The following is a 16,301-nucleotide window of genomic DNA, read 5'->3' on the forward strand; positions in this document are numbered from 1 at the left end:
GACTTTTATATATTTTGATGCTAGACAAGCCTGGAGAATGATGCACCTAGTCAAGGTTAGGGAAAGCCACCTGCCAGAGACAGAGATGATTTACAGCAGGGCTTCTTAAACTTTAATGTGCAGTTGAATCACCTAGGGATCTGGTTAGAATACAGATTAGAATTCAGCAGGACTGGGGTGGAGCCCAAGAGTTTGCATTTCTAGCAAGCTCCCAGGGGAAGCTATGCTGTTCTGAGCAGCAAGGATTTACATACAGTATTTAACATAAAGATTTAAAGCATTTTTATTAAATACATACATACATACATAAATAAATGCATTACTGCCTCTCAATATAGATATCTTCTGTGGGTTTATCAAAGGCTCTAAGTAAGAAATTGTCCTCTTTTTAAAACTCAGTTGATGGCAACGAAGACATATCTTAGATTAAAAGAGGGAATACAATGTACAGTTCAAACCAATAAAAACATATTTGAAAGCATCATTGTTAGATGTCTATATTAATAACAAGATAAATACCTGTGTTGTTTAAGCAACACATCTGCACATGAAAGTACCCAAAAGAACTTTTTGTGATGGTAGAAGTATTCTATATCTGAACTCCAGAATAGTAGCCATTAACCACCCATGGTAGTTAAGCACTTGAAATGTAGCTAGTATGACCACTGAGTGAATTTTTTAATATTGACTTCTTTTTTAAAAAATATTTTTTTATTTACTGATTCATGACAGACACACAGAGAGAGGCAGAGACATAGGCAGAGGGAGAAGCAGGCTCCATGCAGGGAGCCTGATGCAGGACTCAATCCCAGGACTCCAGGATCACACCCTGAGCCAAAGGCAGATGCTCAACCACTGAGCCAATTTTTTAATTTTATTGAATTTAATTGATTTTAATTTAAACAGCCACTCATGGCTAGTGGCTACCATGACCATGAGAGCTAATAGCATCAACCAAAAGACAACCAGATGTTTTTGCTTCTGGAACTGATGGTATAAGGGAATTGATGTACCTGAGTACCATAAAAGGCAGCTATAACAGCCAAGGGATTTACTCCTCAGTTTTTCTAAAGTCCAGTTCTCCTGCCAAGTCATCACCCACAGTAATAACAACTTGAAATAGAAGGCATATCCATCCCACCAAGGACCTCATCTTTGAGAAGTTATATCTAATATCAAAACACACACACACACACACAAACACACACACACACGAAAACACACAAAGGGAAAAAAAAAGGAAAACACACACAGGTTTTTCATGGAGAAAATTTTAGTTTGACCTCTAGCTATAAGCCTCACGAACATGTGACCTCTGGTAAGTCACCTAGCCTCTCTAATCGTCAGGTCCTAATTCTTTCTGTAAATTGGAATTGGTGATAATACCTAGTAGGCAAAGGTGTTAGGAAGGTAAGTTCCTAAAGGACATTCCAGATTTCAGTATACAATGACTAAGCATTATTCACTAAAAGGGAAGTCAAATGCCATATTTAAAACAAAATCCAAGGAATCATCTAGACCCTTTGTTGTACTGAATTTGTTGCATGCACATAGCCTTGGAAATGTTACGTAACAGATATTTCAATCCTTCAGATTTACTGTAATGGGGTATAACCTTCAAGGAACATGCATGCCAAATCCGTTTGGAAGAATGATGGTAAAGGAGAAGTGCTTTATTTAGCAGTGTGGAGCCTGGTAAGCATCCTCCCTGCTAAGATTATGCTGAAAAGAAAGGAAATCGCACACTGCTCATTTCCCTTGTACTGGTTGTAATCTTGTGGAAACTTCCTGTAAAAGGCAGTTATAGCATTAAAAGTAAACTGATTTCACACTCACCGGATACTGCCAGACCAACAATTGTAGTCCTTTGGGAGAAAAATAAAATAGCATACTTATCCTTTATACTTTGTATTAGTTTGGAGGAACATGGAAACCCTAGTGATGGAGAAACAGACCCATGCCAGAGGCAAGGAAACTATTTAGAAACATGGTTACCATTTAGTAATTCCACTGAGAGGCAGAGCTCATTAGCCAAGAGACTGGTTACACTAAAAAAAAAAAAAAAAAAAAAAAAAAAAAAGGAAGATGAAGAAAAAAGATTGTTCATTAAAGTACCCCATGAAAATAGAATCAATCCCCTTTGATTTAGGCACATTCAACTATAGTTTTCAAATTTAAAATTTTAAAACATCTGCTCGGGCAGGGGTAATGTTTAGAAATGAAAATGTGAATATGTATTTTATGCACTGTTAGAACCTCACATGTTGGCACGATTATCTATCTCCTCTTGGCTTTTCAAGTATACGAATCTCTGCTGAGAGCTTATTAGCACAAGGGATGGCGGGTGTGAAATGCTGAACTGCTGTAATGCTGTAGTGTTCAGGTCGCAGTAAGTAGCTGAGGGGTGGGGGTGGGGGCTCTGAATTTCCATCCCTGTGTCAGTCAATACAGCTTCATTTTTTTTAATTTTATTTTTTAATTTTTTTAAAAATTTATTTATGATAGTCACAGAGAGAGAGAGAGAGAGAGGCAGAGACACAGGCAGAGGGAGAAGCAGGCTCCATGCACCGGGAGCCTGACGTGGGATTCGATCCTGGGTCTCCAGGACCGCGCCCTGGGCCAAAGGCAGGCGCTAAACCGCTGCGCCACCCAGGGATCCCAATACAGCTTCATTTTTATACATAAAGGGGCTTTGGTATCATATTTCACCGGAAAAGCCTTTGATACTTAAAACAACTGCTGGAATGTATGAAATGCAGCCCCTGCCTTCAAGTCACTTAAAATTTAACTGGGAAAAGCAACATAAATCCAGAACAAGTTGATTAGAGAGAGAGAGAGAGAATTATCAACACAAGGGTAAAACAGTACAGGCAAAAATAAAAGAATTTGAGAAGATACAATCTGGGTTCATAAGAAAGATGATCGCCATGGACTGAGCAGTCTGGAAAGAGGGAGAGCACCTTGAGGGAGAGTTGGAGTGCTACCTGCCATCTGCCAGTGTCTCTGTGAGGACAGGCCACCTTTGCTGACCTTGTGAACCCTGGTCTGAACCCTACCTACCTAGGACCCAGAACCCACTTGTACCTTCTTTTTTTTTTTTAATATTTTATTTATTTATTCATAAGAGACACACAGAGAGAGAGAGGGGCAGAAACATAGGCAGAGGGAGAAGCAGGCTCCACGCAGGGAGCCTGATGTGGGACTCGATCCCAGGACCCCAGGATCACATCCCAGGCCGAAGGCAGGCGCTAAACTGCTGAGCCACCCAGGCGTCCCCCACTTGTACCTTCTTAACTGTGATGATGTCCTATCCCAGCAGTTACCTGGCACTTGTACTGTTGGCCCATACATGCTTTTGATAATTAATCATCTTTAACAAGTTTGTAAGTGGTCGTGGTGAATTCCTAAAACTGATGACAATAGTAATGAGAGCCACCTGTGAGCAGCAGCTAGCATGACCAGCCTCTTTCCCACAGACCCACCTGAGAAAACACAACCAAGTAAATACAAGCACACCTCAGCCCTGGTGACCCATGACAGGGCCACAGAATTTTGACTAGTGCTCATTGGTAGCTGTGCCAACTGAATGGAGTTGGAATTTCAGGTAGAAACTGTGATCTGTATCTGTATTTATCTTCTCACACAGCTTTTCAAGTCTTACGAGATACCCCTTCCCTAGCTGAACCAACTCTTTGGCCTTGATCTGTCTTAGCCTATGATGTGTGTTGGGCCATTCTTTCCTGTGTGCTGCTGGAACAGAGGTTCTTAGGTAGGGATGTGTTTGGAGACAGGATGAAAAGTAGTTGCAAGGAAAAGGGGAGAAGACTGTGAACGGCTAAGAAGGACCAAGTACCTGGCATACTTCTGGAAGAGCAGATCTGTCAGTTTCATTACAGATCTGCTGATCACAGTCTTGGGAGTGGGGCTAAGGAATCTGCATTAAAGCAATTCTTGCAGAATATTTTAAAAAAATTTTATTGTAGAAAATTTCAAATGTATGAAATAATAATGAGAATGTGCTCATTGTTGTTCCATAGCCAATCTTGTTTCATCTCTATCCCTGCCTATTTCTTCCCACTCCTCACCCCACTGAAGGATTTTGAAGCAAACCTCAGATATATCATTTCATCTGTAAGATATTTCGGTATGTATTTCTAAAAAGATGAAGACTAAATAAAAAACACACAACCACAACACTAATATTTAAAAAAAAAAAATCCCTTATCATCATCAATCTCCAATTAGCATTTGTTTCCCCAATCATCTCAAATTGAAAACTATTTGTTCAAATCAGGATCCGCACGTTGCATTTGGTCACTCTGTCTCTTGTACTGGTAAAGGTGCAGACACTGGGAGAGAGCAATGCGGCCTCTTGAGCTTAGGGTAGCTGCTGACAGAAAGTGGCCCCCTGAATCTTGACATAGGACCATTTCCGATTGTTTGAAAGTAGAATTCTCTGTCCAGACCAAGACAATTTTCTAAAAAAAAAAATCTGGTAAGATCTTCAACAACTAGGTGAGAGGTGAGGGCTAGAAATGCAACCTTCAAAAGAAGGGCACAAAAATGTCCTGAGAGTGGTATGGGGGACACCAAAGGCAAGGAAAGTTTCAGGCCTGTGTCTTGGTTATAGGATTGGGAACAATCTAAAACTCATTAATTTGGACTAGTGAACATAGATTGCCCCGTCAGGTAAGCAACGTGCGTGAAAGTGGCCAGCACAGTTCCTTGCACAGGACAGCCAAGACGGTTTTCATAGTTTCTCCCAAAGCCTGTAATCGATTCCTTCCCTGATGCAGCTGAACCTGGAGCAGATGCAAATTTCTTCAAAAGGAAAGGAGGCCTTTGCAAGTGACTCAACTTTCCTTGTACTTAATCATGACTCTCACAGGGCACTCGTTTACTGATAGCTTGCTAAGGGCCAGGCCACGTGTCTAGCAAGAGCGGCACACAGAAGAAGAGCCATAGGCTGCGCCTCACCTTCAGAGCCACTGGCACGATCTCACCATGGAGTGAGTGTACCATCATCTCCATTTTACAATATCAGAGTAAGAGCTAGGATTTATTGAGCTCTTAATCTGTTGTAAGTGCTTCATGTATATTATCACCTCATTAATCAGGACAGCAGCTCCATGAATTAGGCACTATTATCCCCATGTTCCACAGGCAGACTTCAGGTAACTTGCACCGAACACGCAAATTATAACGGATGGGACTTGATTCAAGTCTGAGAAGCCACAGTGGGCAGCAGTCGTAGGAAGGAGAGGAGGCCCGCACCGACACTCCCAGTAACAGGGTCTTCCCAGGAACAAGATCAAAACAAAACAAAACAAAACAAAACAAAACAAACAACAAAACATGTTTAGGGTTAAGGGGGTAACTTCTGACTATCACAGATCCCCTCACTTCTTCCAGCCACCACCACTGCCCTTTTCTCCCTCTCAGCAAGGACAATGCTGCTGCCCACGCAAGAAGCAAGAGTTACATAAAAGAAACCTTGGAAATCAACGGGCTTTTTTTGGGGGGGGGGGCGGGGGGGAGGCCACCTGAGTAGTTTGGCTCCTTTATTCCGATGCTTATTAAGTGTTTATTAAGTAAAACACTGTTAACAGGCTAGTGTACATGCATTCTAGAAAGCAGCAATCCTGAAACCTGCTGGAGACAGGGCAGATGAGGAGGGCTGGCCTGTTTGGGGGGGGGGGGGGCGTCTTCCCACTTTCCTTGTCCCGGGGACCCGTTCTATCCCTCAAGGCGGCAGGAGCAGCAACCCTTACTCTCAGGTCACACAAACCCCAGAACGAAGAGAACAGCACCGTACCCAAAGCTAGACTGAGAGCTCGGGAGATGCGTCAGGAACTTCGGATCCGGTCCCCGGGTCGCATGGGATACAGGCTGGCTTTCTAGGTAGGAAAGGGCTAACTAACAGCATTTACAGAGCCAGGAGCTGTGAGTTCTCCGGTCCGCAGACCCTGGACTCGCGGCTGGAGCCCCAGCAGGTTTCCGTGCAAAAACCTCTCTAGATGAATGCATACATTGTCCTGTAACAATGCAAAAGTGACAGCTGCCTATTCAATAACCGTTCCGCCCCCGTGCAGAGCAGTTCGTGCCACAGAGGCATCTTCTGCGCTATAGTTATGCAACCTCACTCGCAGCGGGAGTTATTTCCTGTGCTTCTGGCTGCGCCAGATTCATGTAACACGCCTACTCGGGGCTTCAATGGAAGTCGTTCTCCATTAACAACCAGCCTGGCTTTCGGGGATGAATGCCCTGCACAGCACACCCCTCGCGCAGTCGGAATCCAAGGTATTAAATAAAACTAACTCTAACACGCACGCACACGCACACGCACACACTCCCGTGGTGCAGGCAGCTAAGGGCCTGCAGCAATGCAAGCAGAGGGACAGCAGGCGGAGCTCTCTTTGTACGGTCCCTCCCTCTCACCCCCACCGACTGAGAAATGAACTCGTGCCAGTTCCATTCTTTGCTCTGCAAGGAAAACACACACACACACACACACACACACGCGCGCGCACACACTGCAGAGCAAAACAAAGCAGCCTCCAATCTCCCCCTGGAGCACACCGCCATCCTAGCCTCCCCGTTCTAACAACCCGGGTGCTCCAGGGCGAGCACCCGGGAGCACCCGGGAGCACCGCGGCGCCACAATGCAACCTCCCCGGCAGCTCCCCGTGCAGCTCCCGCCCCCGCCCCCGCCCCCGCCCCCGCCCCGGCCGCGGCGAGCCAGAGTTTGGAGCGCGCACGCACACGGGGCGCGGGGCCGGGCGTATCCCTCCGCCTCCCGCCTCCTCTCCCCGCTCGGCGGCTCCACAGCGATTTGGGGAATGGAAGGGAGGAGGGAACTACTTTCCTGAAACTTGCCGAGCCGCGCACGACTTGGAGTCGCCGTGATTCGCCCGGAGGCCGCGGCGCCGAGCCCTCCCCGCACGCCCTCGCAGCCCGGGCCGCGCGCTCGGCAGCCCCACCCCGTGCCCGCCGCGGCCCCCGGGGGAGGCGGGCGGCCGGGACCCGTCGCCAGGGACTACTTCGCCTCCGTCTCCCGTGGGCGCCCCCGGCTCGGGCAGCGGAAGGAGCGGGCGGCGTGAGCGCTTCCGCCGCCCCCTCGCGGCTCCCCTCCGGCGGGTGCAGGACGGGCCCGCCGCGCTGCTGGTGGGCACGGCTGGCGGGGCCCCGCGGCGCCCTCGTCGCTGCCCGCGGCCTCCCGGGACCCTGTGCGCCGGGCGGGGGAGGGCGGCTCGCCCGTGCTGGCCCCGCGCCCCGCGCCCCCTCCTCCCCCGCGGGAGGCGTCCCGGCTGGAGCGTGTCTGCAGGAATCCGCCGCCGCCGCCGCCGCCGCCGCCGCCAGGCCCCCGCGCCCGGTCCCGCTCGCGCTGAGGACCGCCCCGGGCGCCGCCGGGCGCTGAGCGGGCCGCCCGCGGCGAGGTGGGAGATGCTGGGGAGGGCTCCGGCGGGACCGCGCCGCCGCCGCCCGGAGCCTGGGCTCGGCGCCCTCCCGCCGGCCCCCGCCGCGCGCAGCTCCGCTTCCTCCTCGCCGCATCCCTGAGGGAAGCGCCGCCTCTGCTCCCGGCTCCTCCGCCCGCCCGCGCGCCCGCGCGCTCCTTCCTGGCCGGACCCCGCCGCGCTCCCCCCGGCCCGCAGCCGCCGCAGCCGCCGCAGCGCCTCTCCCTTCCCTCCGCGCCCAGCCTCCCGGGCCTCCTCGGATCCCCTGGCTGGGGTCGCCACGGCGGAGGCCGCCGCCGCCACCCCCCTGCGGGGGCGGCCGGGGTTCCCGGCTGGGGGGGGACCGCTCCGGGTGCGGCGTCCACCATGGTGAGGCCCCTGAGCCGCTGCCCCCGCGCCCGCGCCCCCCCGGCCGCCGCCGCCGCCGCCGCCGCCGCCTGCCCCTCGGCGCTGCTGCTGCTCCTCCGCCCGCTGTCGCTCCTCCATCTCCAGATCGGATCGCGGTGAGGGAAAGATGAGCGAGGAGACGGCGACTTCTGACAACGAGTAAGCGCCCCGTCGGTCTCGGCCGGCACCCCCGCCTCCCACCCCGGGCCCTGCGACCCCTCCGGGACTTGGGTGCCGGGAGCCCGGCCGGCCCCGAGAGTTGGGTGCGTCTCGTTCTGCAGGGGACGTCTGGGTTCTTGAGCCATTTTATTTGATGGCAGCACCCGCACCCGCACCCCCACCCCGCATTGAGTCGCTTACTTCTGGGGGAGGGTAGTGAACATCGGGGGGGGCGAGTGGACGCGGGAGGGAGGGAGGGAGGGATGTGGACGGTGGTGGCGGGGCACGAGTGACCTCTGCCTGGAGGACCCCGGCCTGCCCCTGTTCGCCCCGCACGCTCGGCCAGCAGCCCCCGCTCCCTTTATAGCTATTTTACTTGGGAACCACAGTGTGGGAGCGACCCCCTGCAGCAAACCGCTCTCGATCTTAAGATTCGATGAGTCAGTGACTCTTAAATACCCATTAAACCTCCCCTCCCCCCCTCCCTTTTAAACTTATGACCTGTAAGCTTCTTGTTTTTTTTTTGTTTTGTTTTTTTTTTTTTTAATTGGGACTAGGGAAACGCTTAGGTTTTAGTGACATTGAGGGCACCTGGAGGGTGGGGGATGTGGAACTGTGGTTGCATTTTACCTTTGCGAATGCTGGGCAGGCCGGGCAGGTCTTTATTGGATGCTCGTTTTCACCCTTCAGCTGTGTTGAGGAAACCGTTTACCTCGATCCAGCAGTGTCCCCATTGCTGCGTGTGTTGGTGGCTTCATTCATCACCTTCCGGCGTGCCCCGGTTCGAGCTCTTGTTTTCGTTTGGGCTGCGTGTGTTCCAAACGGCAGACGTCGCCTTTTTTTTTTTTTTTTTAAGTATTTTGCTTTTAACGTCACGGCCTCCAGAAAGAGTACATGGTGCCCTAACAGTTCTTCCCGAGGCCGGATTTAATCCCCTGCCTTGGTAGCGAAGTTCAAGTCCTGTTTACGGTTCTGAGGGTTGTAAAGAGTTCAGGGGGAGCTAGGACCAGGTGCTGGGATGCGTGCCTTTAAAAAAAGTGCATTCCAAAAAAAAAAAAAAGTGCATTCCTCGAGGGGGACCTTTTCTGCGAGAGCTGCGACACCCGAAGCCCAGGCCTGTGTAACGTGAAATAGCTTGGGAAGTGCCAGGCGGCGTGGGGCCTCCGGCCTCCGGCCTCCAGCCTCCGCCCCTCCCCCCCTCCCCCTCCCCCTCCCCAGCTCGCTCTTCCCTGAGCGGGTGGGGGGGGGAGGTAGCTTGCTGCAGTGTCAGTGCGGTCCAGAAGCAGAAGTGGCCGCCATGTTCTCTCTCTCTTTTTTTTTTGTGAATCGCCCTCATTTGCATAGCACACTCTTCATTCATAAAAAAAAAAAAAAAAGGAATGATTAAACATCCGTCACCTCGGACGTCTTGGAAGGATCTCCCAGGACACAAAGAGTCAAAACGCTTGACTGTCTGCCTTCAGGGACATTTTTGAGTCCAGGAAGTAAGGAGGATCCGAGGTTTACAGGTTCAGTCCAAAAGCCTGCGGCGCACACAAACAACTGCCCCGGTTCTCAGAACGTTGACACGGTTATGTGGGAAGTATCGGTGCGGGGAGGTGCTGGGGTCACGTGGTCGCCTCCATTCATAAAATACCTGGCTGTCCATTCACAGTGCAGTACGCTGTCTCGCTGCCTTCCGCAGATCAGACCTACTTCGAGAGCGATCGAGGAGTAGCTCAGATAACGCTTCGTTAGGGGGAAAACGGCTACAAATCCTGAGCGGGAGGACGGTCATTTTTACCGGCATCTTTTAAGAAAAGGAGCCTGGATCAAGATGTCAAACTGTGTTTTACTGATGAGGAAAGACTAATTACCATACTGAAGCAAAATATTAGTGTTCCCTTTTTGGATGCATCTAATAGAAAAACAAATGAGGGAATGTAAGTGGGCAAATCTGTGACATGTATTGTTTCTAAGTGGGCTCTTTCTATGATACTCACCATGGACGACTTAAGAATGCAAGTTTTTTCATGTACTGATGATATTGGTGGATAGCTGGAAATGAGTAAAAAATTCCCAGTAGTTTAACAATGAAGATGTTGATATTTTTGAGACACCAAATGACAAGGTGGGAGAGTTCCTTTTTTTTTTTTTTTTTGATTTAAATGTAGTTAAAAGTATATTACTTCACTTCACCCAGACCTTTAGAATTCTGTTTTCACAAATTTATCCTGCGTTATTAAGAAGTTATTCCCGAGGGGCTTTGTTATGTTAGTTTTGGTAGAACAGAAAAAAAAAAATGTTTTAGATTATGTATTTTTTTATGAGATACAGAATCTTCATGGGGACAAATCCTTGGGTTTTACTATTTTGTTTTATTTTACTTTATTTTATTTTAGGAAATGATATGTTCACCTGGTAATCGGGTTTTTTTTTTTTAGAGCCAACATTGTACATTACCTAAACCACAAAGTGTGAAATTCTTTGGAATGTGGTTTTTGTTCCGATAATTTACCTTATCTTTAATATGTAATGTTTTGAAATAGCAATTTATTACTTGTAATTGTATATAGTATGAAGACACAAAAGATAAATGTATGTTTAAGGGTAGATGCCCTTCAAGCCTCAGCATAGTAAAACTGCCCTGTAATACGGATTTTATCTGGGCCTTACATAAATTTTCTTCTACTTTCTTTTCTCCTTTTTTTAGAAGCCATAATCAATAGGAACTTAATTACATTAGAGACTGTTCTTAACACTTGAATATTTTTTCACCTGATTTCAATTTTTAAAAAGGGAAAATCACCAATATCTTGGGGAAACTATTAACTTTTTTGGGTAACCATTGTGGTAAAATCCAGTAAGGGCTTTAGAGGCCTCATTTTGAAATCCTCTAATACACGCTCTGTAATTTGAGATTAGAGTTCTGTATGGAGAAATAGACCAAAAGTCGATTGTTAGTGTATATTTAATCGATAATTAATGAGGGATCTTTTACATGTAAGACTTGATCTTACACAGTGCCCAATTTAAGGAAGGGTTGGTAAAGTCCCTTTTCCAACCTTCAATAATAACTGGAACTGATTTGAAGTGTTAATTAAAAAACAAACAACTTTCCTCCTTACAAAAGTAGGAATTTCAGATAATGTTCAAAATACTCTTTTTTTTTTTTTTTTAAGATTTTATTTATTAGAGAGAGAGAGAGAGAGAGAAGAGAGTATGAGCAGCGGGAGGGGAAGAGGGAGAAGCAGATTCCCGGCTGGGCAGGGAGCCTTATGTGGGGCTCCATCCCAGGACCCTGCGATCATGACCCGAGCTGAAGGCAGACGCCTAACAACTGAGCCACCCGGGCGCCCCAAAATAATCTTTTAAGGGAGTAATAATTATTTGTGTATTGTTACTCAGATATTAAGTCTTAACATTTGATATACTATAATCAAACCTTTCCTATGATGTCGATGATGAGTCATATTCGCTGACTGGATTTTTACTAGGTGTCATGCACTATGATGAATTTTTCCTGTATTATTTTATGTATGTACATATATTCTTTATGGAGTGGAATTGCATTGTAGAAACTTCATACCCAACTATATTGTGACTCCCTGTGTCATTGACTGTTTCCTAGAACATAGTTTTCAACGGCTACATTATGTTCAATGCATAACATAGGTTAGTTTTAACCAGTCTACTATTGGATATTGTTATTCCTGAGCAGTGCTGCATTTGATCCTGAGTTCTGTCCCCATCCAAATCTTTTACTCTTTCCTTAAGATCTTGTAGGAATGGAGTTAAATTTTAAGTTGGTCTTTTTTGCTAAACTGTCCTCTAGAAAAGAAAAAACTCATGTGAGTGTGCTTATGTCTTAAAGGATCTGTCCAGTTCTCTTTGAAAACATTTTTTGCCAATTTTGAAGGTGGAAATGAGATCATTGTTCCTATTTTTAAAATGTGCTGGATGGGAAAATGAAATTGATTAAAAAGCTCCCAAAACTTGTTAGATTGTTTTGGGCAGCCAGAGTGTTTTTAAATACTGTATTGCAAGTGGAATTAAAATGATCATACAAAAGCCTTTTGCAGATAATTTACTTAACTTACCAGTTTTTATGTAGTATGGTATAATGTAAAGAGCATTCAACTTGGAATTGGGAGATGCCTTTCTGTCCTCGCTGTCACCAATTATTCTGTGATTCTGGACAAGTACAACCTCTGTGGGCCTCAGTTTGCTCATTTCGTTTAGGCAATTTGAGCTAAGCATCATTATTGGCCCTTCCTGTACTAAACTACCCTAAAGTAATACAGTGAAAGGCACATTACAAGACACGGACTTGGAACATATGTCTTTATTAATTAATTTTTTTTTGGATAAATTTTATTATATTGTTTTTGACATATTTAAGCAAATGAAAGATTTCCAGTAGAGATCTGGTAGGATGCTGAAGTAAAAGCATGAATGTTGAAGAGCTAGGATAAAAAATTTTGGAGACGGTACTTTCATAATCTTTTAAGATCTTATTTTTTTTGGGCTTAATAACCACATGTCTTTAGTTGTGTGTGTGTGTGTGTGTGTGTGTGTGTGTATACACACCTCACAGATGGAGCTCTTTGTACTGCTCTTTTTTTTTTTTTTTTTTTTTCCTTTTAAATAAATACAGCCTCTGGGTGAATAAGTGAGCAAAAGGCTATTGGGCTTAAATGCCAACTTGGGTAGATCTAAAAAGACTACTTAAGAGACAGCTCTCATGCTTTACTTACCGGCTAAGAAGTGTCAAAAGTAAGGCTTTTCAATTGGTTATTTATTCATACTAATTATATTAACCTAAGACTAGGGATAATTTTACACTTAATTAATTTAATACAGATAATGAATTTTTCATTCTTTAATAGATTTAATTCACTATTTATGACAAATTTTATGTTATAGCTGCATCTCGTTTTAGAATACAGAGCCAAAGTCATTACAAATCCCTGAAGATGTTTTTGTGGCACTGTTTTGTGGGTTAGAGTGGTTTGAAATGAGAAAGATCTATTCATGTATTTTTGTTTAAATATAGTTCATTATTTTTGTTGAAACATAGTTCATTAGTAGTGGATTTTAGACTGAGGTGTTACATTGCTTTAGACATAGGGTTCTTAGAATTAAGAGTGTTTTTACTAATCTTTGATTGAAACTTGTTTACATTCTTAATTGAAGGAAATTCCAACAAACCATAGCATCATTACAGATACTTGTGACAGCAGTTTCCTAGGACTGCCCTAATGTAACAAAGTACTACAAGCTGGATAGCTTAGAACAACAGGAATTTATTGTCTCAGTTCTGGAGGTTCAAAGTCCAAAATCAAGGTGTTGGCAGTGCCCATGTTCCCATTAAACTGGTAGAGGAGAATCCTTCCTTGTCTCTTCCCGGCTTCTGGTGGTTGATGGCAATCATTAGCATTTCTTGGTTTGCAGCTGCCTAATTCCATTTTCTGCCTTCATCTATCACATGATGTTCTGTCCGTGTGTCTGTATCTTCAAGTGGTCATGTGACACCAGACTTACTGGATTAGGAGCCACTTTTACTCCAGTATGACCCCCTCTTCCCTCATAGTGACCCTATTTCCAAATAAGGTCATGTTCTGAGGTAGAGGGTTAGAACTCAACATATTTTAATAGAGGGATACTATTCAACTTATAACACCAATATAGATCAGATTTTTTTGGTTATAGTACAATTGCTATTCATTTGTTATAGATGTATTGAAGTAATGCTTGGAGTCATCATTACTTTGAAGTTCTAGTAGGGATGCCTTGCTGCCTTAATTGGTAGAACACATGACTCTTGATTTCAGGGTCATGAGTTCAAGCTCCCTGTTGGTGTAAAGCTTACTTAAAAATAAATGAAGTTAAAAAAAATAAAATAAATGAAGTTACGGTTATTAAACATTGGTAGGGCTTATATGTATTTTAATGTTAATAAAACCCATATATTACTCTCAAAATTATTAATATTTTGATAATTATTTCAGTATAATTGATTTCTTTTGTAATCCTGTGTATTTTGTTTTAGGCCTTTAATACTGTTCTGAGAAGGGGGGGTATAGCCTTCATCAGATGGCCAAAGAAGTCTATTGGCACAAAAGGTTAAAATCTCTTGCTATAGACAGAGGCCCAGAAGGCTGAACCCAAAGATAGAAGTTATAAATTGGAAGATTAAGAAACATGAATGGTAAAATGAAGTCCAACATACATCAAACAGTTCCAAAAGAAGAGATGATGGAGGAGAGGAAATATTCAGAGATAATGGCTGAGAATTTTCAAGAAGTAGCAAATCAAACCCAATTCAGTGATCTAAATACAAAACAGGCCTCATAGTCAGACTGGGTTTATCTTGACATTTCATGAATAGATTGTGAGAAAATTGATGTAGTTTATTACATTTGAAGATTAAGGAGAAATAATACAGTCTTAAGTGCCAAAAGTGCAGTATTGTCATTGAGTCTCTGCCCATAATATGGATGTAAATGTTTATAATTTATAGATTTATAGTGTATTCATAACTGTAGGCTTATATTACTTTTCTATTTTCTAGATTTATAGACTTAATATTTCTCATTTAAAACGAGGGTATTGGATATGCTCAACTTTAGGATAGTTTTTGGTATAAGAATTCTAGAATTCTAAGTAATATTCTTTGTGCTTCTGAAATTCACATTTAATGTATCATTCCTGTTACTCATAAACGTATGATTGACTGGTGGAAGTTACCTTGTATCTGAACCTGTTGAATTATCTTGGAAGGCATTTTCTTTTTACATTCGAAGGCAAAGAATAAGCTTTTTTACATTCAAGTAATTGAAAATTAAATTTTAATATATTTCCAGTTTTATAATTTTATTTCTAAATTGTATATAACAGGGATAATAGTTTAGATAAAGGCCATTATGATTTGGGAATGTAGATTGTAATTGTTTCCCTAGGAATATTTAATAATACTATTGCATATGATTAGATGCATGATGTCTATTCACCTGATTAGAGATAGTTTTAACAAATACACAGTTTTTGTTGATGGCTTCTCTAATATTAATATCCTGTAGTAGGATTACAAAAATTTAGATGGAATTTAGTGAATTGTGACTTTTCTGATACACTTTATCAGTTATCATAACTTACCATATCAGAATGTTTTATTTGGCATGAAGTCACCAAACTTTTTTATACTGCTTTGTTGTGAATTACATTGATGTTTTCATCAATTTTAGGGGTCAGTTTTGGGTTTGCCCTCTTAATAATACATAAAGGCGTTTCAGACTTTCAGTTGTTTGCATTATATATATGAATTTCTTAGTATTTCTGGACAGATACCTTAGTGACTTTTTCTTCAAGAATTTCAGTGCAATGACATTTGAGTGCCTGCTAGGTACTTGACTTTTCCTTAGCCCTGGAGATACACAGATAAGTAAACCTGATAACTGCTTTCACTATCCAACAAGGAAACCGGATTCCTCTGAAATGTCTGAAATGTGATGTGTGTTCTGCATATGAAGTTCTTCAGGGCTCAAGGAGAAAAAGATTATGCCTGGCAGTGTAGGAGCTGGCTGAAGGAAAGCTCCAGAAAAGAGGTAGAATTTTAGGAGTCAGCCAGAGATAAGGTTGATGAAAAAGGGGAGGGCATTTCAAGAAGGGAGGAGGAAAAACAAAACAAGAACAAGCATGAAAGGAGAAATGGAAAGTTGAGAGAAAAGCAGTACTTTTTTGGATATGCTTATTTTCAGGAGTGGTGGGAAGAGAAGAATGTTGGAAGCGATTGTGAGAAGTCTAGATTTGTGCTTGAATTTTATCAGCATCCTTAGGGCAAAGGGTGGTGGCTAGCCCAGGAGCATGACCCACACAAGATGAATGTGAAGGAAGTTCCTGAAAATCCGTTTCTCTCTCTCTCTCTCTCTCTCTCTCTCTCTCTCAAGTAGGCTCCACACCCAGTATGGAACGCCCAACATGGGGCTCAAACTCACAACCTTGAGATCAAGAGTTGGACTCTTAACTGACTGAGCTACCCAGGCACCCCCAAAATCAGTTTTTCTTGACAAGATGAAACATTTATTTTGTCAGTGATAACAATTTTGAAGAGTCCACATTAATTTTTCAGATAATGCACTGAGAGTTCAAAGAAAATTTGTTCTCTGTGCTTCTTCCCTTTCTCACTCCTAATTGCAAGTCTTAGGTCAGTAAGGATACTTAATGAGAAGCACCAGTTTAAGTCTTTACCAGGTAGGCAGTGTGGAACTGTTAATTTAAGTGAGGAAGTGGTATCAGATTTGTGTAGAAAGCTGAATACTG

At 44.3% G+C, this 16,301-nt stretch overlaps 2 protein-coding genes and 1 long non-coding RNA gene across 5 annotated transcripts in view; 1 reads left to right on the plus strand and 2 right to left on the minus strand.

The window, feature by feature from the left end:
* Positions 1-8,749, minus strand: part of LOC112919931 (uncharacterized) — a 124,231-nt gene extending 115,482 nt beyond the window's left edge. The window contains exon 1 of the long non-coding RNA XR_003234991.2: positions 8,631-8,749. This is a non-coding gene — a long non-coding RNA (uncharacterized lncRNA). The remainder of the gene's footprint in view (positions 1-8,630) is intronic.
* On the minus strand, positions 2,057-7,940 carry LOC140595769 (uncharacterized). Its single transcript, XM_072740560.1, has 3 exons — positions 7,909-7,940; positions 5,816-7,786; positions 2,057-5,295 (listed from the first exon to the last, which is right to left on the minus strand). The coding sequence occupies exons 1-2, from the start codon at positions 7,938-7,940 to the stop codon at positions 6,601-6,603; spliced, it is 1,218 nt and encodes a 405-aa protein (XP_072596661.1). The 3' UTR covers positions 2,057-5,295; positions 5,816-6,600.
* SPRED1 (sprouty related EVH1 domain containing 1) overlaps positions 7,147-16,301 on the plus strand; it is a 122,213-nt gene continuing 113,058 nt past the window's right edge. The window contains exon 1 of one of the 3 annotated variants that reach the window (XM_025998439.2): positions 7,147-8,000. In XM_025998439.2, coding sequence (XP_025854224.1) covers positions 7,969-8,000 — 32 coding nt within the window. In that variant the 5' untranslated portion in view covers positions 7,147-7,968. Of the gene's footprint in view, positions 8,001-9,484; positions 9,923-16,301 lie in introns of those variants that run through there. The other 2 variants (XM_025998440.2, XM_072738226.1) reach the window with 2 other exon arrangements.

Source organism: Vulpes vulpes, chromosome 15, assembly GCF_048418805.1.
Source record: "Vulpes vulpes isolate BD-2025 chromosome 15, VulVul3, whole genome shotgun sequence".
Taxonomy (NCBI): domain Eukaryota; kingdom Metazoa; phylum Chordata; class Mammalia; order Carnivora; family Canidae; genus Vulpes; species Vulpes vulpes.

Coding starts and splice junctions, on each gene's coding strand:
- LOC140595769 (XM_072740560.1), bottom strand. CDS start 7,940: ATGGAGGAGCGACAGCGGGCGGAGGAGCAGCA. Junction 7,787..7,908: donor CAGCGGGCGGAGGAGCAGCA/GCAGCGCCGAGG, acceptor GTCCCCCCCCAG/CCGGGAACCCCGGCCGCCCC.